This window comes from Phoenix dactylifera, chromosome 18 (assembly GCF_009389715.1).
Source record: "Phoenix dactylifera cultivar Barhee BC4 chromosome 18, palm_55x_up_171113_PBpolish2nd_filt_p, whole genome shotgun sequence".
Classification (NCBI taxonomy): Eukaryota; Viridiplantae; Streptophyta; class Magnoliopsida; order Arecales; family Arecaceae; genus Phoenix; species Phoenix dactylifera.
The window spans coordinates 8,598,684-8,624,729 of record NC_052409.1 but is presented as its reverse complement, the minus strand read 5'-3'; the positions used below and the strand labels follow the sequence as shown (position 1 = coordinate 8,624,729).

Sequence of the window (26,046 nt, the reverse complement as noted above, 5' to 3'; positions counted from 1 at the left end):
TGGTGGAAAAACTTGAAATATTGCAAACGTCAGATAGTTATTGTTCCATCACTATTAAGTGCCACTCTGACAGTGATTGCTAAGATATATTTTATGCAACATTCCAAACGCTTGGAGTATAATAGACCAAAACCTACCATTATATCCAATGTGCACAAAGAATTGGATGATTTCAGTGATCCCATTTTTCTACAGATGACATGCTGTGCGACTAAACAATAGCACAGAACGATGCGAATCGACCAATGCGTCTGTCAACTGATTGGTCACAGATGAGTCGGATTTTCCTCTTCACCCAAACCAAATGACCAAATTATCCAACTTCTGAGAATGATGTTCCCCTTAACCAGAGATGCAAGCAAGTGCAGCTTGATCTTACAAAATAACAAATAATCTAATAAGGTTAAGGTTTCAACCGTCTGGAAGAATGGTATCCAAAATTAGCCATCCCTTTCCCATTCAGCTCAAGATGATGAACCTATATGAGATCTTGGTGTTAGTTAGAAACGTGACAGGTTCTGGTACTCGATCAGAAAGCAATGCAACATATTGGTGCAAGTCAAGGTGAAAGTCAACAACATCTACCTCAAAACAGGCCAAAAAAGATGTTCAAAGCTCAGCAGAGGCAGTGCATTTAAAGATTAAAAGATCTTTTAAAAACAAATCCATAAAATAAGTAGAAGCAAATCATACAAATTTCATTGATCTTCTCACTGCTCTTTCTTCAGAGTCTTAGAAGTATAGTTCTGCACTGAAAGGATCTTCAACACATTGACCAATGCCCGCAGCCTGTCCCATATATTCAAGTCATAAAGAGCTTCAACAAGTGATTCCTGAAACTCGAAGCTGTTCTCCGCAACAGGGTACTGTCAAACAAGTTAGAAGTGCATTAGTAAAATGCACACCATGCCTAGTTTGCGGCAAGTTTTCTAATTGCATACCTGGATGGGCTTTGGGATCTTTGTTTTAATGTATGGCCACCATCTATCCTCAACTACTGACTTGACAAGACAGCAAGCTCGCAAACCTTCCACACCTGCAAATCTTCCAAATCCACTGTGCTTTACACCACCGAAGGGCAGAGACTGCATTGAAGAGGGGGAAAAAAAGTAATCAGCCAGTGGTGTTGACTGCTAGATCGTATGAGGGTAATGGAGGGAAATTAAACTCGATTTTACAGCCATGTAAGATCATTAACTGGCCTAGACCTATGGGTAAAGGACAATATCTCACTTCCACACAAACTATGGACCAAACACTCATTCAGGGGAAACCAAATATGATACTCTTAACACTGTTACTAAGGCCAAATCATTTTGCTGATTCATCAACCACTTGCCACTGACATATTTATAGGGGAAATTTTAGTATGCAATGTATCTATAGAGCTTTCATGGAAACCCATATAAAGAGACTCATGGTTAAATCGGATGTCCTACAAATGCATTTTCTGAGGCCAACAGCGCACATCTACATGAACAACCCAGGATTGCCACAGCCATAGGCCACCAACCTACTGATTATGCATGAACAGTTCATGCAACTTGATAAAATATATACAATGTAGACAGCAGAAATAATATAATACTTATTTGCTCCAGGTTGGTTCAAAAAATCTGATGGAAGTTGAAATTCCCTGTATCCAAGCAATGGCATATACAGAATAACAAACATTAAACCAAACATGATCAATACTACTACCTTCTGATAACACAAGATATTTAAAGTAAGAGCGGAAAAACAACATTTATAATGGGTTCTTACCTTGCAAAATTACTGATTCTTAAAAGAAATATTTGAATTGAGCAATATTCTGCAGAATAATATAAGCTAAACTACAATACCATGTACATAACATTAATTTGTTCTGTTTTGCACAATTTTTTAACTTTTTGATAAACCACAACTTATATTACTAAAAATTTAATAGCAGAAAGACAAGGACAGCCACATTAAATGGAGCAAAAGCATGCAAAGAAGCTCATTCCACAAAAAAATAAAAAAAGAAAAAGCAACACATCAGAGGTGATACTTAATAGAAATAATTGGTGAATAAGAGGACCGCATTGCTGACCCCAGACAGTGATGACAAGCCTTAATTTATTAGAAGAAAATTTTACCATGCTTACTTATAGGTGAATATAGCTGTGAATGGATCACTAGATTTCAGGTTTGAATCTAGCTCAGGAAACAAGAGCAAACATAACAGACTGCATCTTTCAATTACCTGACACATATATGTTGATGCAAAATCATTGATTGCTGCAACTCCACAATGCAGCTGGGAAGCTATTTCAATGGCACGTTTCTGGTTGCCAGAAAACACAGCACAACCAAGTCCATATTTCGAGTCGTTTGCAAGTCTAATAGCCTCTTCATCAGAACTGAATTTCATAACTGGGATGATTGGTCCAAAAGCCTACAGATCAATCAAATATGATTATACAAAGAACATCACATGGAAAAAGTAATTTTTAAAAGCTTGAAAATTTTCCAGCTACCTCCTCTTGCATCAATTGCATGGAGTGATCAACATTCACCAGAACAGTTGGAGGAAAGAACTGATAAACTGCATCTTCTCCCAAATTGCCAAATCTTCCCCTACCGACAATTTCAGCTCCTTTCTCCAGCGCATCATTCACGAGATTTTGAAGTTTTTCAGCATGTTCTTGCATACATATTGCACCCATATCATATTTGCCAGCTAGTGGTGGACCCTACACACACAAGATGGTCATTTAAAAATGAGATTCAATTTTATTTTAGATTCAGCATTTCATTTGACAAACAAGCACAGCTTAATTCAACCAGCCACAGATATAACACGGTCTAGAAATGTGTAGAGACACAGAAGACATTACACGGAAAAGCATTGGCTCATTTAAGTATTTATCCCAGGAACCTTATGTGCTTATCGTAAATGAAGGCAGGTAAATCCAACAAATCCCATTTTGAAGCCACAAAAAAATGGTTACAATCTTGTTGTCACATGAATATGACATAAAGTTACTTGGTGACAATTTATGCATTTGCAACTCATTATCTACCAGTATGAAGATCTGCAAAAAGAGGAAAATAAAAGAACATAAAGCTAATTCAAATTGAAATTCACTGAAATCAATTAAAATCAGTCAAGTAGCTGGAAACAAGCTTTCAATCCCCTCATATCATTAACTTCTTCAACAACCACTCCACAACCAAACCAATGTACAATATTTTTGTGGTAAAGTACTGTTGTATGAAGGTGGGTGTTATTAGAACGCATGAACAAGCACATAGACTGCCTAACAGTCATCTGTCTCAAGAATATTGTGAATAAATATATTGATGTCTTCAATTATTGACTTACATTTCATATTAGTATAAGTGCTTTGACTTGCAGTACTACAGGACATATTTAGAACTTATGATGTAGTACATTTTAACATCAGCTAAGCTAAATGGATCTACTTACAACAGAAATCGATTTTACAAGTTTGACTATTTGAGCAACAAAAGTAGAATAGATGTCTGTGTGGACATAGAATCTTTCAGCACCAGCACAGTTCTGTCCACTGGATTGAAGAGCACCTCTAATTGCAACTTGCACCACCTGCAAATGGAGAAAAAATATTCAAGCAACAGATCAGTGGCACTCGTCAAAGGATGCTTCACATAACAAAATGTAATACAGTTTTTATTTTAAAAGAGAAGAAATCCAATAGAATACACCCGATATAAAACAGTACAATTAATACAAGAAAGAAACATCAATACATGAGGCACATCTACATCCTCGCACACAATGAATGCATCTTTTCCTCCAAGCTCCAAGGTAACAGGTATCAAGGTCTCTGCAGCCTTTTGCATGATCTGTAATATATGAAAAAACAAATATGAAAATCCAGCAAATAAAGACATAATAGGAAAAGTACAGTAAACAAATCGACAGTACATAATCATGACCACTCATGCTGTTCCACAGCCCTTAACCTATTGAGCCCAAACCACTATATATAGGTTACATAATGAGATTTACACCTTTTTTAAAAAAAAAAAAAAATCCTACATTTTTTGTTGTTAAAATATCTTATAACCCTTCTACAAGGGATCCTTAAACAAGAGATACTACCAAAACAAGGTTTTGTACCCTTGAAATTCTTCTCCTCTTTTATCCAGCCCAGAACTGGATAAGTTCGCTGGTTCTGAAACTAAGGGGAAAAGAAAGGGAATCAAATACTTGTAAAGATGTAGTCTGATACCCTCAACTTAAAACTCCACTGTTTGTCAATTAGCATAACTTGTAAATGTTTGGCTACAGAAAATAGAACTCTGAAGTCAGTTATTATTGAGAACTGCAACAGAATGTGAGAATGGCATTTCCTTATTATCAGAAAATACTGATCACAACTGAACATATAAAAACTGTGGGCGCCCCAAAATAAACTTTAAGGAAGCTTTGGCTAACTCAATAACTCAGAAAACATCAGATAATTTAAAAACATTAACAACCAGGCAACTAGCTAGGATATCATGTAGGCAATACCATCTTGCCCACTCCAGGTGACCCAACAAAAATGATCTTGTCAACTGAAGATACAAGAGCCTGTCCTGTTTCTGCAAATCTGCCAAGGAAAAACTAAATTATCAAAAACAATTTCCTAAAAAATCGATTGCAGCACAAACATGAATTCTGAAAGTCCATGTATACCCTGTTAATATGTGAACCAAATTATCTGGTGCTCCTACAGCAGCAAGAGCTGCTTGGATAATTCGAAAATAAAAGCATCCAGACCAACTTGCATGCTCTGAAACCTATTAAAAGAATGCCATTCAGTCAGATAAGAGGTCATGAACAAAAATTACTAAGGAATGATACTTAGGGGTGATAGAACTCCAACTAGGTATATCATTATATTTCTGCAACAGAGACCATCAATGATGGTGGTATTAGCGTTCCAGATTCGAATGCCTACTTTTTGGGATATGCATCAAACAAATGAAATTTATGATAAACATATTTTAGATCTCCGCTTCAATATGGTCATTGAAATAGAGACAATAAAACTAACAATGAATATGCCATCTGCATTTAAATTTCTGCATGAGCAGGGACTGGACTTGATTTGGAACATTCGCAATTCTGAAATATGCTATCAGGTTTCTGACTCAAAGATAAAACAGCAGTAACAAACCTAGGCATGCAGAAACTGAAATTAAACACAAATTTGTCTATATCCAATACAAAGATCAACCAGAGCACTGAAGGTAGGGTCTTTTTCCTAACTCAAGGTCATCAAAGGAAGAAGCATGTTGCAAAAGCCTGGCCGAACTAATCTTTTAATCTGAGAAAAAAGCCCCAAGCCAAGCCAATTTTCTCTGCTTTGTGTATATTATTAGCTGTCCAAGGTGCAGCATGATGACACCTACTCTCAATTATCTCAGATGCTCCAGCACTGTATTTAAATATGGTATATTTCCCATTAAAAAAATGGTACTGTACAATGTACACCTTTGGTGCTTGCTTCTTAAATTTAGAATTCATAGATAGGTTATTTTTAACACATATTCCTGTGACATGGTCCAGGATTTCAGATAAACTGGTTTCTGAACTTCCATATGCCACATGCTCCTTCAAGAACAAATCAATCAGAGATCTTGCATAGCACATTTCATTTCATGAGTCCAGCAGCAGAATAATAGTTAAAAACAGATAAAGTAGGCTAATTTCCCAAGGTAAAGCATGCTTCCAGCATAAGTGCAAAATGAGAAACAAAAGATAATACCTAGAAATTTCCTTTATTATGCAGAAGTTCCATGAGTAACTAACTTAAATCAGGGGGAAAACCAAATCCTAATTGAAGTAAGATACCTTTATAACTGCAGCATTTCCTGAAAAGACTGCAGCTAGCATTGGGTTGAAAACATTGTGGAAGGGATAATTCCAGGAAACAATTGCCCCGATCACTCCTAGAGGGTAAAATTCCACCTTTGCTCTCTTGTGTAACATCGATCTTCCAGAAGATCTGCACGGCACAGAAGTTTGAAATAAAACTTAAAAATTTCCTAAATTCAAATACATTTACTTATTCTGCTAATTCAAGAACCCATTTTGCTTCTTAGAATGGAGAAAACAACTATCGTTATCTTGGCATCTAGAATCTTATCTTCATGATGCCACCCTCGATGAACTGTTGTGACACTCCATACAAGCAACAAAGAAAAGGTGGATATGCATGTGCATGTGCAGATGTGGATACAAAACATAAGCAAATGTACTTTTTCCTTTCTTTCATTTGCCTGTGTATATTCGCCCATGTCATTGCACAGATCTAGCATTTCCCAAGAAGCCAAGCAGAAACTAGGCGAAAATAGAAGCACAAACTCAAAGATGACGAATTACACGTATATTTTTAGCACATTATGCAATGTATAATCTTTCCTGTAGGTGGTACTGCAAGAAAATGCACACTTACTTTGAGTACAGGGGTTGAAGATTAACATCCAAAATCAAAGCTGCGAAATTATTTTCTTATTCAGACATTAACTGCCATCAGGAGTAGTACATGGCTGTAACACTAAAAGTTTAGAAAAGGGCTTTGCTACTTGTATTGGAGATGGCATCTATATTATATAAATCTAGTATCAGCCCCAATATGTATCAGCAACAGATGCAGTCCTAGTGGTGGATAGGAAGAACCACTGTTAGCACTAGTGTATCTATATCAAATATATCGTAGAAATCCACAATAGTTAGCTGGACATGCCATTATCACACATACTGCCATCTTTTTTCTTTTCATTTTCCCAGAAAACATATATATGGTAGTAAAGAATGTGCAATCTCTACTCCACCTGAAGGTTTACACAATTGTAAAGAAATGCACTAGTGCCATGTTAATTTTTGAGGCAACACAAATATTTCTCCATTTGAATGAAACTTCAAGGAAAAGTGAGTGTTTATCTGGTATATGTCTATGTCTGTACATGCATAGATTTAGTTAATGTAAGCACTAAACTTAGGTTTCCTTCTAGTGCAACAATAGCTTGTTATATGTAGGGACAAGGCTAGGTCACCCCATCAATTCTTGAATACCTAAATCCTTCCTTTCCTTTTTTATTCGACCTTTGTCTTTTACCAGCAAAGTCATCTCATCTACTGTGAAGCATGGTGGACTGTTTGGGGAGAGAGAAACAGCAGAATCTTAGAGATGTAGAAAATAAGGGAAGCCATCTTAGAAGATTCAAGCAGAATCGTGGTTTTATAGTCTTCTCATCAGGAGATTGGGCATTTCTCAAGTAAGTTCACAACAGATAGATAAGTATGCTTTCAGTCCCCTCCATTCAATCTTGTTAAAAGATCAATCTGCAGTCCATTCTTTAGTATTCTCTGAGCAAATCTTCATGATGCCAAACAGAAAGATTATACGGATTAGGCCGTATTCATTTGGTTTTTATTCTCCAAGAATTTTAAAGTGTTGTGTTGGCTTTAGCCTATAGCCACTTTGAAAAATTACTCAACATGGTGACATATGGATCATAATTTAATTTCAAGCCAGTAATTTTGTGGAAAAGAAGAAAAAGCGCAACTATGAAGTCACAAGACAGGTTTTTAGAACTTAAAGAATAAAGAGAAATTACTTAATGCAAAATTGAATTTGATGATGTTAATTGTCACATGAACTGATGCAGATAATGCATCAAGTTAGTAAGGATTGAAGCAGATAACTACCAACAAAAATTCTAAATAAGCACTTTGAATTGTAACCATATTTTACACTGAACCTGTATTCAGGCTTTAGCCACTTCTCGCCCTCTGCTAAAAGCCAAGTAATCTTCTCACATGTTGTCATAATCTCTCCCAATGAAGCATCAACCATTGTTTTTCCTGTATCCCGAGAAGATATCCTATATAACATAAAGAATCAGATTTCTGCATCTTTGATATAAGATTCCTTGGCATGGGCATAAAACACACACGAGAGAGAGAGAGAGAGAGAGAGAGAGAGAGAAATAAAGGTTTAATGTATTAATTTGCAAGCTAAAGATGGCATTCATAATCCAGATTGAATATCCAAGAAGGCTATGGTATTGAGAAGAGAACAGTTGGCATAGAGATCCAATAGAATTGTTGGAGCGCATGCAGAAAAAAAGGAAAAATCTTCCTGCAGTCTCAATTATTTTGGAAACAATCAAGTGTTGAAATCCTTGAAAACATCTATACTTCTCTTTAAAGAAGACTACTGCTACCTTAAGGCTGGATATACCATCTGTCACAGCCCATGCATTTGATCTACACATTCAAAATCAAACCACAACAAAAAGAGTTCTGCAGGTAGCTATAGTCCTTACTCGCATATAAGCTCCTGGTGCTCAATGATGTATTTCAGAAGGATTCGCAGAAACTGACGTCTTTGCTTGAAGCTACTCTTTGCCCATATCTTTTGTGCTGCTCTAGCTTGTGCCACATGCTCCTTAACCTAATCAAACAGATTTCAACCACACTTGGCACTTTTGAACAATAAAAGTTGAGCAAAATATTCAAGAATCAAGGAAAAGGGTGACTGCAAATCCAAAAGAAATAATATTTTAAGGAAACAGCAAGAGAACTGGGTACGATATTCAGTAGATACATAGCAGATATTAGCTACGTATATTTCAATGACTATTCCAGTTGCAATCATTAGGCTCATCCATTTTCACATCAGAATAACGCACTACATATTGGATGATTGATCGCATATCCATGATATATATGTTATTGGTATCATCATATCAGGCCAATGGACATTTCCTTAACACCTTCAATGAAAAACATATAGTTGTTCAAAACATAAGATTTACTAAAAGAAGCATCCCAAAAAATTGTCAGCAAAAGAAAGTGCTAATACTGAAAGTTTGAGCTAATGTGGCTGGAGAAATAGAGTGATAACCATCACAATGCAACTCCAGTTTGGTGGGTTGTACCTATGCCGAAGATAGTACTGCTTGAATAATGGTTAGCTCTTAACCAATTTACTAATGTGTCTACACTATATACAACCTTGATTATCGTCAATCCAAAATGCTTTCTCTGATGGAGAATAAACAGAAATGATAAGCCTCTAATCCCATCTTATATGATGGGCATATTAAAGTAAAAGGTCTCAATAACATAGCTGCAGAACTGCAAAAGAATTCCAGTAATCATTAGTTCCCTTATTCGATATAACCCCCACCCAGGGAAACATGTTCCAAGTCATCCTTATGTAATTAGATGACCTTAACAAGGTCAAATTCTAATAGACATAAAAAATCTTCTCATCCTATGTATCCTGCTGCAACACTAATATAATTTCTCTTCCCCCTTTATCAGTTACAGTACCATGGCAATCAAACATTTGATAAGAATAGTTACACAAAATCTGTGCCATAGTGTGCTTTTTGATTCATGAAAAACCATGAAATTGATAAACGACAATCTGATTTGCCACCTAAAAGAGAATATAAAAATAGCGAAAACCCAATACACGACCCAAGATAGTGGAATGCTTATAGGTGAAGAAGGTAACAGTGCATTTTATTCTCAATTGAGAATTTTTACAAGATAAAACAGAACACAATTCCAAATGAGAAATGAAGAAAAAAAAAGAATTGGTTTTGGAAAAAAAGGTTGGGTTCAATCCAAGCAACATACAGGCAACTTTTCCCTTCCATGGATTAATTATGTCCTACAGTGGATTGAAATGAAGAAATCAAATCTATCTATGAGCTTAAATGAGGATTAATTCCATGATATAGTTGATTTTCTTGTGATGGAGATTTTGCAAAGTCTTTCTGATTCTCTTTCCAAATGTCCATTCAAATTACAAGTATGGCGTAGAAAGTAAAGCTCATTAAATCAAGTTATGAATATCAATTAATGAAAAAATCACCATCACGAACCTCATCAAGTGTCAGTGCCGGAAAATACCCCAGGTACTTCATTGTTGCCGGCTCATAGCATTGAACCTTGTCAGTCTGTGCCATTTTCCCCTTCCGTGGTATCTACAACAAATCAAATAAAAAATATAAAAAAAAAATTGACACTCAGTTAACCCACCGACAGGCAGGGAGAATAATGAAACAAGAAGAAAGAGAAAACAACAAGAGCACACAATATTTATGTGGTTCAATCTATTGACCTATGTCCACAAGCAGAGACGATACAAAAATTTCACTATAGATAACTAAAGATTACAAAGTACAAGATTTCCTCACAAATTCTAGCCCCCAATACACCTGATTTCTAGAACACTCAATTGCTCTCTTCTTTTAGGGTTACAAAATAGATATATAATATGTGGAGTCGAATGGGTGTCCTGCAATAATCAAGTTAGTCCGGCCTGCAGAGCCATAATCAACACGATGCATCACCACTTTCCAAATAGAGAACACAACAATACAACCAAGGAACATTAGGAGACCAAACACATGAAATTTACAAGAAACAATAGATTCACATACTTAGAAACTGTTAAATTCCAGTAATATCAAAGCGATCAAAATCCTAAACATGCAAAGGGAATCAACCCCAGTCAACAACAATCTTATACTCCCGATCATAATTTTCTGGCAAAGAACCAGCTAATAGCCACATTGTCACCTTTTCTAGTTTAATCTCGTTTCCTCCTTCGGTGAGAGCCCAAATCAGTTCAGATCCTCATCTATTTACAATCCGATGTTTCCATTTTTAGTCAAAGAGCACAGAAACTTCGAAACTACAAGAATGCTATAAGAACAGCCAAATCAACCAAACAGAGATGCGATCAAAGCAAGAAACCCTGGAAACAAAACAATCAAGCAGCACCAGGGGCTACTCACATAAATGTAGCTGTTATCCTTGGTCTGGCTCCTATCTTCCAACACTGCCACGAATTCGAGCTCGTTAACCCTCAAAAATTCCCCAAAAAGGACCAAGAAATCAACAAAAAGACACAAAAAGAGCAGAGCAGCGACAAGATCAGTTTCGGAGTACCATCGGAGGCGTCGACTTCGATGGAGGGGACGCTGGGGGGGATGAGCATGAGCAAGAACCTGCAGACTGCGAAGACAAACCCGAGGACGAGTAATGGCCACCAGAACCCCATCGCCGGAGCTCGGAGGAGAGCAGCGGAGCTCGGGAATCTGGATAGAAGTTTTTTTTATAAAAAAAGGCTTGGCTTTGAGGGGTTGCCGGGAAATCGAGGAAAGAATATTAAAAAGAGGAGCATTGGAAAAGCGATCCACGCGTCGTTGTCCTCGTTTGTTCTTGTCTTATTCTAGTCTCCTGCTTCGAAGGCTACTCGAATAGATTTTATTAAAAAGATTGAAGACACCCGACAGTCCAATAGGTGGGGGCATCTAGAAGATTTCCATCTTAACACATTAGCAACCCGTTAAATCCACGTTACCAATTTTCTTTTTTTTAATTTTTTGAAAAAAAAACATTCTGTTATTTTAGCTATGATCCTATTTTTTATTTCTTTTTAGAAAGAAAATTATTTTATTATTTTTTTCTATTTTATCGTCAATGCCCAGTTATTATGAGTGGCAATTCGATTGGGGCAGGTCAGATACGAATAGGGTTGGATGTAGATCAAAACAAAAATTCGTAAACTCGAACTCGACTTATTTTTTAAACAGGTCCAAATTTTAGATCTAAATTTATCTTGTTTATTAAACAAATAATCCGACATAACCTACATAACTCATTTATTAAACAGGTCAAGTATAGTTAAATAGGTTAAATAGATTTTTAATGGATTAAATAGTTTTAAATAGGTTAAATAGGTTAAGTGAATCAGGTTAAATATGTTAGAAATAGATTAAGCAGGTTTCAAACAGGTTAAATATATTTTAAGCAGGTTAAATGAATCGAGTTATAACTAGACTCAATTATTAAATAGGTCAAAATAGATTAAATAGATCAAAGGTCTAAACCTAAACCAAACTTGTTTAATAAAGAGGTTTAAATGTATTGACCGTTTATGACCAAACCTGTTTATGCCAAATCCAATCCTACTTAAAGCAAATCGTTCACGTGTTGGATTGAAGGGTCTGGTTATAAATTGCCACCCTTACATGCTGTGCTCCCAAAGGTATAAATAATGGGTGGCAGTAGTGGTAGTGCTAGAGAGGGAGGCAAGGAAGAAGAAAAGATGGTAGTACTAGAGAGGGAGGATAGGAGAAAGTGGAAGTGGCCGAGGAGGACACAGGTGTGGAGGACCCACTTGTGCATTAAGAGGCTGAGGACTGAGAGGTCTTTGAAACACGAGTCCATTGTATCGAATCCCGCTCTTCTATTGAATCTTGGTTAGGGCATGAAAGAGGAGGGTGAGCTTGGTGATGGCAGGTTGGGGCGACATCTCCTCCTCTCCAGCAAACAGATCTAATAGCAAATCTTGGTGAGGGCTTCCTCCTCGCCCGCCTCCTCCTCCGTCACCTCTACTCCCTCCTGCCCTCTCTCTCGAGCACCCTCGTCTCTTCCTCCTCCTCACTTGCCTCCTCCTTGCCCTTTCTCTTCGACACCACTATCGTTGTCACGGCCCACTGCCTACACCTTGGGAGATATGCTCCTCCTTGCATGGCCCTCCTCTTTCTCCTCCTGCTTGTGCGGCCCTCAACCAAGATTGTGGGGGAGCATGGGCATTTGAAAAAAGGCCCTAAAATTTGAGATAATTACTGGACCTGCCATCTAGTTCAATAGGAAAACAACCCTGACATTTGATATATTTACCATACCAACCATGTGTATAATCAGCTAGAACCAGCTACTAGTGGACAAATCCAAGTCGTTCATATTGAATTGGATGGCCAAAGATAGGGCATCGATAAAAGAACTAAAATGCCTTTTAGAGTACCATAGAAAAACCCTAATTTTAGACAACTTGAGAAAGGACTAAGAAAGAACTAGAAGCAGTGGCATAAATGGTAAATTGGAAAAGAATATGGGCAATTTCAATTACCTACTAAGGTTTTTGTTTTTTTCCTATTTATTCCAGTAGCGGAGGACTATAAGCAAGAGAAATCCAGAGAAAGGAGGGAATCATATTTACTTCTCTTTTCTTTACTTTTTTTTTTTGGGTAGAAACAGGCAAATAAGTAGACCATATTTTTTGTTGAATTACTGAAGTACCCTTCGGGCTTGCGGTTTTGTTAGTACAAGACTTGCTAGTTAGAGTGCAGGAATAGACTTGCTCAACGGGTGGGCTGGGTCGGGTTCAGGCTGAGCTCGGCCCAATGTACCACATCATTCGGGCAGCCTCGGGCTTGACCCGGCCTTTAGGCCTATTCCCAGTCCTGAGCCCATTAATTATCAGGCTTCGGGTTTCCGAACTGGACAGTCGGGCCCTGGTTTTTCTGGATCATTGGCTTGGCCTCAACCAGCAAGGGGGAGTCGATGGAAAAGGAGACGCGGATGATGCGGTCGGCCTTGCCGTCGGTGGCGGTGGCGGTGGCGGTGGCGAGCAAGAACTAGGGGAGGAGGGCATTAGCGTGGAGAGGCGGGGGAACATTGCGTGGGGAGTGGCGGCGAAAGCCCAGGCTTGAGCCATGGGGTGTTTTTTTTTGGGTAATTGCCTGGGGGGAGGGCTTGGAGGGGATGGCGTTGGGATCGAATGGGAGGTGGTCAGCGAGGGATTGGGACTCGAGGTTGGAGGAGGAGGATGAGGGGTTCGGCGGGGGATTGAGATAAGAGGGGTCGAAGGGGAGGAGGGGCGGGGGGGGGGGGGGGCGTGATGGGACTCGGGGGAGGAGGAGGAAGAGGAGAGGGAGGTGGGTGGAGGAGGGGAGGAAGAGGGGAGGGGGTCGGGATTGTCGTCGGCATCAAAGCTCTCGAAGTCGATGTTAGTATGGGTTGAGTGGTGCGGGAGCTCGTGGGAGGGAGAGGATGGAGAGAGGGGCGAGGAGAGAATGGAATAATTTTATACATATATCATATATATATATATATATATATATAATATAAAATTGCTGCGCTGATGAGAATCTGAGCCTGGTTCATTTAATAGATGGGCTCAAATTTCAAGCCCGATCTAGCTCTCTACGTTTAAAAACTAGGTTCAGGCTCGCCTAAAACGGTTTGGGCTCGAGCAGACCATCCGGTATTTGAGCGAAAGACAGCCTGATGCAAGAGCACGCGAAACAAGATCCCAACCGCACGGCTCTCCCGGTTTGCCGGTCGGTTCACCAGGCATGAGAATCAACCGGTCTGGGCCGGATGCCGGCAGGACCGCATCTGAATGCAAATCCCAAATCCGATCCAAGAAAGAAAAAGCCAGGCTCTCGGAGCTTTCAGGCCCCGATGATTGAACAGTTCCACAGGCCTCCAGAAGCATCCACCGCTCGACGGCAGCGGAGGCGGCGGCGGCTGGCTCGCGCTCCTTTTAGAACTCTATTCCAGTTTCTCACTTCTTGCTTTGGTTTCCTTCCCAAATCCTAAAGTTCTAAAACCCCTCTCTCTTTCTGCTAAACAAGCACTCTTTTCCATCCGAGAAGAAGAAAAAACGATGGTAGATAACTCGCTCTCGCCCTTCCAACTCTTTGCAGCTAAAATCTTTTACTTTTTGTTTCCATTTCGAACGTCGTCATTATCGAAAACCCTAAGTCTTTCTAATCCGTTTTCTTGCGCGCATATGTGCAGTCAGTCACTCTGCACACGAATCTGGGCGACATCAAGTGCGAGATCGCTTGCGACGAGGCCCCCAAAACAGCTGAGGTTCGCTTATTTCTTTTTGCTCATATCTAACCGTTCTTTTTCTATAATTTTTATAATAAGGTAAAATTTCTCGTCAAATTTCGAATGTGGTGATCGGCAAGCGGAAGTATAGCGAAAGAGGGGTTGATACATCCTTAGGGCACTGTGGTTGTTATAATAGGTGGTTTTTTCGGATGATAACAACGACATCCACAACCTCCTTCATCTTAGAATCACAAACTTTGCAACTAACTATGAATCATTAAAATGTCTCTTTCTTTGTCCTCAAAGGTATCGAGGAAGTATTGTGAGTGTATCCAGGGGATTATCCGAAACTTTTTCTTGTTTATACTTAAAAAACACACATATTCTAGAAGTATATAACATGTATCGATATGCAATACATATTAGATGCAAATATAGGACGCATTTTGAAGTGTCTTTGCTTCCTAGTCTTTGATTGCCCATCTCGTTGGGGCACTGAGTTATTTCATTTGGTGTGCTCTTGCCTTTTATCTCGAAAAAACTCAATGTTCTTGGGTTGAGCCGCAAGAAGTCTCAAATCATGATGTATGATTGATGTTCTTAAGCTGTATTTTATATTTATAAGTGGTTAATCTAGGTCCAGTGTTCATCTTTTACTGTTTACTAGGGGATTTCAACTAGCAGAGGTTGCAGGTGGGAGGTGTGGCCGTGTGGATATGGTTGCAACTGGGGAAAAGGTGGGGATAGGGTCAGTTTCTCAAAGGTGGAGGGGGGGCGGGGTTGGTTGCAGGAGTGAGGAAATATATATATAGAGAGAGTACTTTGTCAAAGTGGGAAGGATGGATGAGTTATGATATGGAGTCATTGTTGAGGTGAGGATTAGATGGAGAGAGCTATAGAAGCGAGGTTTCAACATCAATGTTAGTGCTGACTACTAGTTTGGGTACTAGAATTCTCTTCGAGCTAAGGGCCATGCAGCGCCGGGGGGGGGGGGGGGGGGGGGGGGGGGTAATGGGGATGGGAAGTAAAGATATGGAAGAGATGTTTACCAATTCTTCTCTCTAGGTCTAAACTAAGGAGTTCTTGGAGGGTTTTGGAGTCTTTTTTAGGATTTAGGGTTTTTATTTTTTTTTAATATTTATGCCAACTTATTAAGATGCATGCACTTGGTAAATTTGCAACTTACTCAGAGGGATAGATTTAAAACATTTGCAACCTCTTGGTTGATAGGAAATTTAAAACAGAAAATTTAGCATGAGTCTTCGAGTTTTTTATGGAAAATAGTGAAGATTTTAGACATGCCCCAGATCTTTCATGCAAACTAGGCATTTAAGCAGCATGCAATTGGGGAGAGAGAGTTTGTGATAATATGGGGAACCATTGGTTAGTTCTTCAATATAGGAAAGCTTTATTTCTAGGATGAAAACCAATTAGTTTGACTATAATGGGAACCATTGGTAACTTTCATTCATCTTGCAATGTTTGTCACTTCTTTGTCTTCTATATTTTCAATTTAATTACCTTTCTTTTAGCTTGCACTAGCATTAGGCATGCGCAATGCACATGAGAGACAATCCCTTGGGCTGGGGAGTGGGTGGAGAGAGAGATGTTGGTCTGGACTTAGTGCATCTGAGAGAGTCCATTCATTATTTTATTTATGATTAAATTTCTGAAGGACATCCAATGAGTGTTTAGTATAGATCAGTTTTATGAGATCCTTGTTGCTGGTACAACTCCCACAACTCTACTTTGGACCAATTAAGAAATCATTATGTTGCACAAACAACTAACCTTATCCCATTATTTGTGGTTGTTGTTGAGTATCCCACTTGTCATTGTTTCTACTAAAAATCAACTCTTTTAAAATGACATCTGGACCACTTAAGCATTTGGTTATCTTTTATTTTCCATGTGCCATCAAGCAAACTTGGTCTTTTTTTTATTAATACCTTGATTATTATCAAAATCTTCCAAATTCCTTCGAGAAGTCAAATCTTTCCCTTTCCATCTATTTAACTTATTTCTGAGCATTATTAATATCAAAATGTTCAACCAAATGGTAATGGAACTTTTAGAATTGCTAATAGGAAACATCTCTTTAGCAAGATAAATTGATCCAACAATGTGACTGTGATAAAATTGAGTTTGATAGGACTAACACTTATTAATTGATTTGTGGCTTTCACTTTTAAGGGATGTTGTGATACTATTGGCATATCTCATATCTTGCTTGTTTTTTTTAACCATGGACCATCTTTACTTTTGTTCTTCCAAAAGCTATCACTTCCTTGACACATCTCTCATGAAAGTCGGCATGGGTACCCAAAGCACTTCCGATTCTCAAACGGAGCTTGTAGTTATCTAAAAGTTCATTTAACCTTCTCAGAAAGGTCTATTGGTTTTAGGGATTTTGTGGGCCTTTGGCACATATAAAGCCCAATTATAAGCATCAATTATAATTGTGAAATTTAATTTAGCATGAATGCTATCTTACTATTGATGATTACTTTTTTTTCCCTCCCCAATTCGTGTATATTTGCTGCACTGATTGAAGATGTCAGAATAATGTCAAGATATAGCTTTCTCAATTTGTTTTGTCTTTTATGTTATGTATTATTGCTATATTTTGTTGTGAGGGTAATCCTTGGCATAACGGTAAGTTTGCTTCATTAAGACATGGGTATTTTGGTTTTGAATCATGGAAATAAACTCTCCCCATGTGGAATAAGATTGCATACATTTGACCCTCCCCCGATGTTAGAGTGGCGGGGGCCTAGTGCACTCAACCACCTTTTTTATGTTGAATTTTGTTGTGGCTAGTATGACCATTCCCTAACATGAAAAGATGCATCACCCTGGATTCATCTCAGGGCACACTTGGGTTTGGATCCATCCAAGAATTGAATGGTCTGGTTTGGATTTAAAATAGGAGCTAATTAGTATTAGTTCCAGTTCTTAGAAACCTAATTGGATCATGTAGGGTATGGGATAAAGAGGTTGGGATAACCCAGACCTAGACCATCCCGACCATTTATATACATATATACTTACAACTGCATATAAAGTTAATTTATTGTAATATATTAATAATATATTATACATGGTTAATTTTCATAGATTCTTCACTCATGATTTTCGCTAACTATTGCTTTTTTTTGAATAAAGTATTGGTTTATCGTGGCTGTGATTTGTAACATGTTATATTTATGATTATAGATATTTTGGGTTTTATTACTGTAAGATGCCTTTGAATGTATCATATATTGTTTTTTTGTGAATATCTTCTATTATAGATTTATTTTCTTGAATAAGATCAATAGTTTATTTGCTAATCCTTTGTTTAACTTTTTGGTAATCCGAGACCCGATTTGCACCAACCCAATGTTGATTGGGTTGGGTTGGGTTGATTCTAACATTGATTAGTTCAGTTCCAATTCTAAAAATTGGAATCGATTGAAATTGGGACGAATCTAAATTAGCCTCTGACCCCAACCCAACCCAACCCAATTGGTGCTAGATTCCATACTTGGTCTATTCCAAATTAGGCTGGTCAGATTCCAGGTCTTGGGACAGCAAAGGGACTCCGGGACGTATGAATTAGGGTGTCTTGTTTCGTTGGTACCGGCTGAGACTGGCCAAGTTGGTGAGTAGGTTAGCTGGTACCAAGACAGAGCAAGGACTCGATAAAAAATAGTGCTTGATGCTTTATATGTTGTTTGTACATTCGAAGGAGAGGAAAAGTGAGAAGAGAGAAAGGAGAGGAAGAAGGGGAAAGAAGAGCTTAGGTTTTCAAATAATTGGTGCTGATGCTAGTTTTGGTGGCATTAACACAATCACATGCTTAAAACTTTACCATAATATAACAAACTCTAAAAACCTTCTAAACATTTACGAAAACAATGAATAACAAAGAAAAAAGAAAAATATGCATCCTAGTGATCCATCAAGATGCGGAACTATCCCAGGTGTCGAGATGGCATTGTTTTGACCTGGCCTTGGGCCATAGTGGAACCTGATTGGAAACCTTGTATCAACCTATGAGAGATTCCTGGAGGATATACATCGGTCATATAGGGTCTTCTCAATTTTATCTAGTTATTATATCTTCTAATCAAGAAATATCATATGCTGAGGTTAAAGCATCAACAATGAACTCCCAGAAATGAACTGTACAGTTTGAATTCTTAAATTAAGTGCATTTTGTTGATAACAAAAGAAAACTTGAAAGCATAAGAAAAATTAAAATCTGGAAACTACAAATTAACATTGTAGTTGCACTATCAAGGAGATCAAATTTTGCTAAAAGTTTCTTGAATGTGGAGGTCATATGCATATTGATCGGCTAAGGGAAAGGTGATATTGATGCAGGCTAGCTTGATACATCTTGATATATTGCATTGAATATGGTTTGAGGTTTTTACAGTTTAGTTTATTTTGCATTTTACAAGTATCCAGAGCAAGTTTGGTGCAGCCAAGTTCTCTTTGCATTAACTTGTTGAAATATTAGAGGGACATGCTCATAAAGGTGAGTATTGAGTAGGTTTCGATGATTTAGTTTATCTTGCATTTTACAAGTCTCCAAAACAAGTTTGGAGCAGCCAAGTTTTCTTTGTATTAATTGTTGGCAGATTAAAGGGACACAACCTGGGAAAGTAAGTGGCCACTTTACAGAAATCTTAGTGTAAAGGATTTCTTTAAAAGGTTAAACAAGTCTATATAGCAGCTGGTCTTTTGTGGTAAGATACTTCCAGCACTTGGGAGTCCAGCAGGGCCATGTAAGACTAGTTTAGTTAAAAAAGGTTGTTTCTCTTATATTATTTTGTATTCTGATTGTTTTCAAAAAGATTTGGAAGTCTAGGATTTCTCTATGACATCGGAAATTATTGTTTCAAGTGTAGTTTTAAAAATTTAGGATTGGAGCCATGAACTATAAATAGTAGTTTATTTGCAATAAAGGACTTATTTTTGAGGGATTTTCTAGAAGAGATAAAATGGTGAGAAACAGTATTTTCAAGTTTCAACTTGGTAAGAGCAGTTGTAGTTTCAGATTTGCAGCAAATTCAGACCATCAATTGACATGAGAGGATGACATATACTGCCTATACTCTGTAGGCACAGTATTGGATGTAGTTCTTGTAGCAAGGGCATGAAGCTTCACCTCAATGTCAAATTGCTTAGATAAGGTAGTGTCAAATTGAGGAATAGGGTCTGTGAATTCAGCAACTTCTTGTGCAAAGGATTAACCTTTTGGGCTGGCAACCCGGCCCACATCTCATGTTTGAAAGAATGTATAAGAAGAAGAGCAAGCTCAAGGAAGGTGATGATATAAAACTTAATCCTATGGGCAAGTCATAGCCACCTTAAAATGGATGAGAGGAAGCAAATTCAAGCTTTAAACAATGTGGACCTGATGAATCGTATTTCGGTTGGTTGAAATGGAAATTAGACCAGTGGCTTTGTTGTCAAAGGGGGGCTATGACAATATTTAATGGCGATTGCAGTTGATGATGGTTATTGAGTTTTGGCTCTTCTACGGTGTTGGTTGAAGGACAAGGATAAAATGCAAACGTTAAACATTCTGTTTGGGCACTGGTCCGCATATGTACAATGGACTATTTGTTGTTATTTGTCCTATGGTAGTAAACATTCTCCATTTGGATATATATATATATATATATATATATATATATATATATATATATATATATATATATATATATATATATATATATATATATATATATATATATATATATATATATATATATATATATATTGGCAATAATATGCAGAGGACCTTAACAAACTAACTTGACAAATGTTGCTATATTTATAGTAACTCATTGGCAATATGTGTCGAAATCACTACCTAAGATTTGGCATGAATGTGAACCTATATTCTGGCTACTCTTTGAAGTAGTACTCACTTGGACAGTCCATGTTGGTTGGCATGATATTAAAATTTTACTGTTGTACTTGTATACTTAAGCTATGATACCAAATTTCATGTTGTTCTGACTTAGGCTGTGTATGATCAGTTAGAAAATACAGGCATGTCTTATCACTAGTTCAGCCACTTCATTCCTGCTGAGCCATGGAAAAAAATATTTTTATAAACATCAGAAGTACTGGTAGAGTTTGTAATCAATTTTGCTTGCCTTGTGATTCTATTTTCTTTCTTTATCGACATAAAAATCACCAAATACAGGAATATAGCTTGTGCATATTGTATTGCTGAACTACATGCTTGCTGGAACTTAATTGGGCTCAATTTTGATGCAGAACTTTTTGGCGCTTTGTGCTAGTGGCTATTATGATGGAACTGTGTTTCATCGAAATATTAAGGGTTTCATGATCCAAGGTGGAGATCCTACGGGCACCGGCAAGGGAGGGACCAGCATATGGGGGAAGAAATTCAACGATGAAATCCGGGAGTCACTTAAGGTATCATATGCCAATATCCTTAAACCTCTTGTGTTGGTGTGGGAGTTCTAGGTTGATACAGTAGCCAGCACTTAATTTCTTCATTAGTGACAGAGGATTGTTAAGCCAGATCATTAGTGACAGAGGATTGTGAAGCCAGAATACATTAACCAACAGAAGTGACTTTTCACCATATGCTGTATTTTTCTCTTTTCTATCCTACATTTTTTTTTTCTCTTGTTGATTGTAATTGTCATGGAGGTTTGCTTGACAAAGATGATGTTGACCAACTTTTACGACGCCTAGCCATTTTCCTTAAGTGTACTTGCCACCTACTAAATGAGTTACTTTTGATACTGCCATAGTTTTTATTATCAAACTGTGTTGTAAATTATCATTTTTCCTATAGGAATACTGATACAGTATCTCGTTGTTTTCTAGCACAGTGCAAGGGGAATACTTTCAATGGCAAATAGTGGACCCAACACAAATGGAAGCCAATTCTTTATCACTTATGCGAAGCAACCACATCTAAATGGACTCTACACAGTTTTTGGACGAGTAATCCATGGGTTTGAAGTTCTAGACCTTATGGAAAAGGTAGGTGTATTTTGGTGCCCAAATGTGTTTAACTTTTAGCACAAGCCGCAAGATTACTGTAATTGTGCTTTTGGGATACACTTGCATTGTGTATCTATTTCTATATTATATAAAGATCAAGAAATTTTGAGATCTTATAATTTTTCCAATTGTTTCTGTTTGTCACTTTCTCGCCCAGAGTAGCTTTGACCTTTTATTTTTGTTGCAATTATAGGTTCTTTTTGGCACATTTTCTTTATCCATTTTCATCTAATGTCTTTCTCCCTAACTTCTCTTCCCCTTTGAGCGCATAATTATCTCTCTCTCTCTCTCTCATGTAGCATCCAATACCATCGCACCCCCTATCTTTCTAGGGGCAGAAGCTGCAGAACCAAGAGAAGCCATGTCCCCCCAAAGATTCTATCATATCATATATGAATACGATACCATAATGGATGATGAGTCATGGCCCTTTCCCATGTCTTTTTCATGGCCCTGGTTATGTTGGTGCTGGTTTGGGAATCCCTTGCTCTCGCTCCTATAATACAGCTGCAGATTAGCATAGATCCACTATATTAAATTCAGCAAATAGACTTTCAGACCAGCTGTTGGGGAAAATGTCCTATCATATTATCATTCTCTATCAAGGCATGATTCCAGCAGTTCCCGTTAATCTTAAGTCCCACTCCCAATTCCATCCAAGGAAGCACAATTACCCCCCAACCCACACCCCAACCAAATCATTATAAGCCTCTTTAGATCTCTGCTGCCTCCTGAACCATGGAGGTACACTTCTCTCTTTTGCTTTAAGCCTTTCATCAGATTTCATTGTTTTTGAGTTGTGTATGAACTTTTAGCTATATTTAGCTTTTACCATAAGATTTTATTTCCACCAGTTAGCTTGCAATGGCATAATGTCTAAGAGACTGCTTTTGAATGCCACTATTCCAGTACATGCTCTTTTACACCAGTATTTGTCGGGGGTTGCCAATTACATGCTGCCAAATTGGCATGTAAAGGCACATGCATGCATGGGCAAAGGTTTTCCTTTTTCTAATTTAAAAGTTCAGTTATATTTGTACTTTAATAAAATTTCTGTAAATTGATGCTTTTATAAATGTATTTCTGCTAATTACTAAGGCCCAGTTTGGGGGAGCTTTTGGAGGGCCAGAAAGCACTTTCTGGCCCTCCAAAAGTACTTTTAGATGAAAAACTGTGTTTGGTAAATTTTTAAAAAAGCTGTTTCAGCTTTTGCGGGAAGCTGAAAACAGCTTTTGAGAGGAAGCTCCAACTTGGAGCTTTTGGAAGGAAGCTGTTTCAGCTTTTTCGGAAAGCTGTATTTTTGACAAAAATGCCCATATTAAAATATAATAATTACATAGTTTGTTCCTTTATAAACCTAAAAATCTGCTGGAGCCAAGAACCCTAGCCGTCAGACTCCCTTCCGTAAGAAAAGGTATTTTTCTTTTCATTTTTTGTATGCATCTCTTGAACCACATTTAGAAAAAGTATTTGTTGTGATTTTGACATGCGTTTCACTTTTGTTTGTGCTGGATGGAAAGGTACTGCTCATTTATACTAATAATTATAATATTTTATACCTTTATTATTGTATTATACTATAAATATTATATTATATTACATTACATTATAATACATTAATATGTTATTTTAAATAATTTAATATTATGTTATATTATGAGAAATTAATTTATACTAATAATTATAATATTTTATACTTTTATTATTGTATTATACTATAAATATAATATATATTACATTATATCATAATACATTAATATGTTATGTTAAATAATTTAATATTATGTTATATTACCAAATATTAATTTACTCTAATAATTATATTACTATTATGCTATATTAACATAATATTATTTTATATTACAATAATATTATACTATATCGTATATTTATGTATTAATTTATATTATGTTTTATTATGTTCTGTTGTATAATACTATGCAATGTTCTTTATGGTAATTTTGTCATACAAAAGTACTTTCTCAGTTTGTTTTCCAAACACAAAACAAAGTACCACAGCACTTTACGAATGTAGTTACCAAACAGCAAACAGCTTTTTATAACAGCTCTACTTCCGACAGCTCTACTTCCAACAGCTCTACTGCCAACAGCTCTCCCAAACAGAGCTTAAGTAAATTTTCTTCTCCTATATAATAGAATTCAATACATCTCAAACAATAAGATATGAAATACTTTCCATTTTATTTTTATTGGAGGATTTTATATATATATATAATTTGACATGGGCAAACAGAGACATATCTTATTGTTGAATTATAAGAATATCGATAGTTATGTTTATGTTTTATTTGTTATTATTACTATTTTTTTCAAATGATCGTTAAACATATGTTTGTTTGCTATTCCCTAATTAGAAACATGACTAACTACTTGAGCTTGTTGGCTTGCCCAGGCACAGACAGGACCTGGGGATAGACCACTAGCTGAGATCAGGCTTAATCGTGTGACCATCCATGCAAATCCTCTTGCTGGATAAACTTTCCTGGGTAAGAAGTCACCTCCTTTAGCTCTTGAAGACCCAAATGCGACTGATTGAAAATGTGGTCTAATAGAATTGATCTTGTTGATTACAATCTAATAATCTGATCTCATCTTTTTGTTTGTAGTGATTATATTTTACTGCTTGCAGATAATATCTGGAGATACATCTAGCAGCAGATGTTTATTGGTGGGCCACTCAACCTTTGCAGGTTCCTCATGCTTTACGGTAGTGTTAATGGTGTTTCACTTTTTACAGGATTTGTGAACTTTAGAAAGTAAAAAGCATAACAATCTGTTGTGAAGATGATATACACATCCGTCTCGGAAAATGTTTACTAGCTGAACTATTAACATGTCTTGCTACATCGGCATACTTGATGCAAGTGCCTAATCTGCTACAAAACCTGGGTTTTTGGGTACAGAGACTGTTATGGTTTCATCTTGTCAGCCAAGCCACTGTGTGGTGTTTTCTTTCTGCCTTTGTATTTTCTATAAAATCATTTAGGGCATTCTTATGTTGTAAAATGTGATCTGGATAATTTTCCCCCACAGAATGAAGCCTGAAGAGAGTTTTTATAATGTTTGGTTCAAGGTTTGTCCTCTTGTTGATTTATGTAGAGTTGCAGGAAAGTAACCCCCTCAACAGCATAGGATTTGTCCTCTTGTCTTCCAATCTGTGTTGTCCGCGCTAAAGAGTATTTTGTGTTCATTCCCCTGTAATCTGTGAGTGAATCCTCAATTATCCATTTATAATCATTTGTTATCTACAGCCTAAGCACTATGTAAAGGTAATTGATACATTTAGGTTAGCACTAATCAGCACTTAGCACTCTGACTAATTGATTCAGTTTCATGCTTTGCGCACATACACATGTATGTATTTTGTGCGAGATAGATTAGGTTGTTACGTATAGTCTCTCTTTTATCCTTTTTTCAGTGGCTTGTTGGCATTTTTGGTCTAATATGCATGGTCATATGAGAACATTGTGTTGTCTGGAGATACTGGTGGTTCTTCAAGCTGCACATATTCTTTAACTGCTTTGAATAGAAAATAATTATGTGGGAGGTATGCTCTTTTTTGTGTTTTTTAGCTTAGGTTATCACCATTAATAGTTTCTTTACATGTAAAAGTTTGTAGGTTCTCAAATATTTTTTAGTTTTCAGCAACAGAGAAATGGCTCGATTAAAGAACCTACCAATAATTACAGAGCCTAACTGGACAAGCTGAGATCGGCCAAAATGGTTTGACTGAGGTGGGGAATAGGACATCAACTAATCGTGGTTTTGCCTGAAACATGGGTTTAACTTGCTATACTTGAAGTAAACTCACCTAATTCATTGCATGTGTACATAGCTAACGTCACCCTAATTTAGCATTTGTATATGAAAGTGTATGTTAGGAAATGTTTTTATACGACAGAGGGAGAAGATGGAAATGAGTGTTTTCTCCTTTTGTTTTCCAAAGGCACCAATTTCTCAGTATAATCATGTTTGATTTTTTTTTCTTTCATTCAATTATTTTTGGAGGTTTAAGCTTCAGATTTTTTAGATGCTTGATTGCTTAACGAGTAACAAGAAAAGAGAGAGAATTTTAGTTAGTTACTTTTTTTGCAAGGTGTCCAATTACTCGGCCTTAACCATTCAGAGTACCTTATCATGGTTTTCTGTCCAATTAAGTACTTTCTGATTATGAATTCCACTTTAGAAATGGCCAAGGTCTTGCATTGCAAATGTGTTACAAGTTGTTTTTAATTTTCCCAGTGGGGGAGGGGATTTGGAGGGCCTAATTTCCAGCTTTTATGCCTTATACTTCCCCATCCAGGGGAGGTTGAATCTAATTA

The 26,046-nt window shown here is 37.2% G+C and overlaps 2 protein-coding genes across 5 annotated transcripts; one reads left to right on the top strand and one right to left on the bottom strand.

Moving 5' to 3' along the window:
* Positions 1–565: 565 nt before the first annotated feature.
* LOC103721749 (aldehyde dehydrogenase 22A1-like) lies at positions 566–11,167 on the bottom strand. Its single transcript, XM_008812074.4, has 14 exons — positions 10,976–11,167; positions 10,822–10,865; positions 9,904–10,005; positions 8,332–8,459; positions 7,765–7,887; positions 5,852–6,005; positions 4,691–4,794; positions 4,526–4,604; positions 3,757–3,852; positions 3,455–3,592; positions 2,502–2,717; positions 2,228–2,419; positions 942–1,085; positions 566–866 (listed from the first exon to the last, which is right to left on the bottom strand). The coding sequence occupies exons 1-14, from the start codon at positions 11,085–11,087 to the stop codon at positions 711–713; spliced, it is 1,788 nt and encodes a 595-aa protein (XP_008810296.1). The 5' UTR covers positions 11,088–11,167; the 3' UTR covers positions 566–710.
* Positions 11,168–14,061: 2,894 nt separating this feature from the next.
* LOC103721750 (peptidyl-prolyl cis-trans isomerase CYP18-1) lies at positions 14,062–24,972 on the top strand. Of its 4 annotated transcripts, none has more exons than XR_003388460.2 (7): positions 14,062–14,489; positions 14,621–14,695; positions 20,942–21,103; positions 21,524–21,682; positions 24,117–24,210; positions 24,331–24,392; positions 24,462–24,972. XR_003388460.2 is itself a non-coding variant. In XM_008812077.4 (7 exons), the coding sequence occupies exons 1-5, from the start codon at positions 14,487–14,489 to the stop codon at positions 24,198–24,200; spliced, it is 483 nt and encodes a 160-aa protein (XP_008810299.1). In that variant the 5' UTR covers positions 14,063–14,486; the 3' UTR covers positions 24,201–24,210; positions 24,354–24,392; positions 24,462–24,972. The 4 variants fall into 4 exon arrangements, 3 of the variants coding, with proteins under 3 accessions (XP_026666081.1, XP_008810299.1, XP_008810298.1); XM_008812077.4 differs by having other exon boundaries at positions 14,063–14,489; positions 24,354–24,392; XM_026810280.2 differs by having other exon boundaries at positions 24,331–24,964.
* The last annotated feature ends 1,074 nt before the right edge of the window (positions 24,973–26,046 follow it).

What these genes read in the sequence shown, in the direction of transcription:
- LOC103721749 (XM_008812074.4), bottom strand. Translation starts at nt 11,087, where the DNA reads ATGGGGTTCTGGTGGCCATTACTCGTCCTCGGGTTTGTCTTCGCAGTC. An exon ending in CGGCACTGACACTTGATGAG is followed by an intron (nt 8,460 to 9,903) that starts GTTCGTGATGGT and finishes CTGTTTGATTAG; the next exon opens with GTTAAGGAGCATGTGGCACA. An exon ending in CACCTGGAGTGGGCAAGATG is followed by an intron (nt 3,853 to 4,525) that starts GTATTGCCTACA and finishes CATATATTACAG; the next exon opens with ATCATGCAAAAGGCTGCAGA.
- LOC103721750 (XM_008812077.4), top strand. An exon ending in AAATCCGGGAGTCACTTAAG is followed by an intron (nt 21,104 to 21,523) that starts GTATCATATGCC and finishes GTTGTTTTCTAG; the next exon opens with CACAGTGCAAGGGGAATACT. An exon ending in TTCTAGACCTTATGGAAAAG is followed by an intron (nt 21,683 to 24,116) that starts GTAGGTGTATTT and finishes TGGCTTGCCCAG; the next exon opens with GCACAGACAGGACCTGGGGA.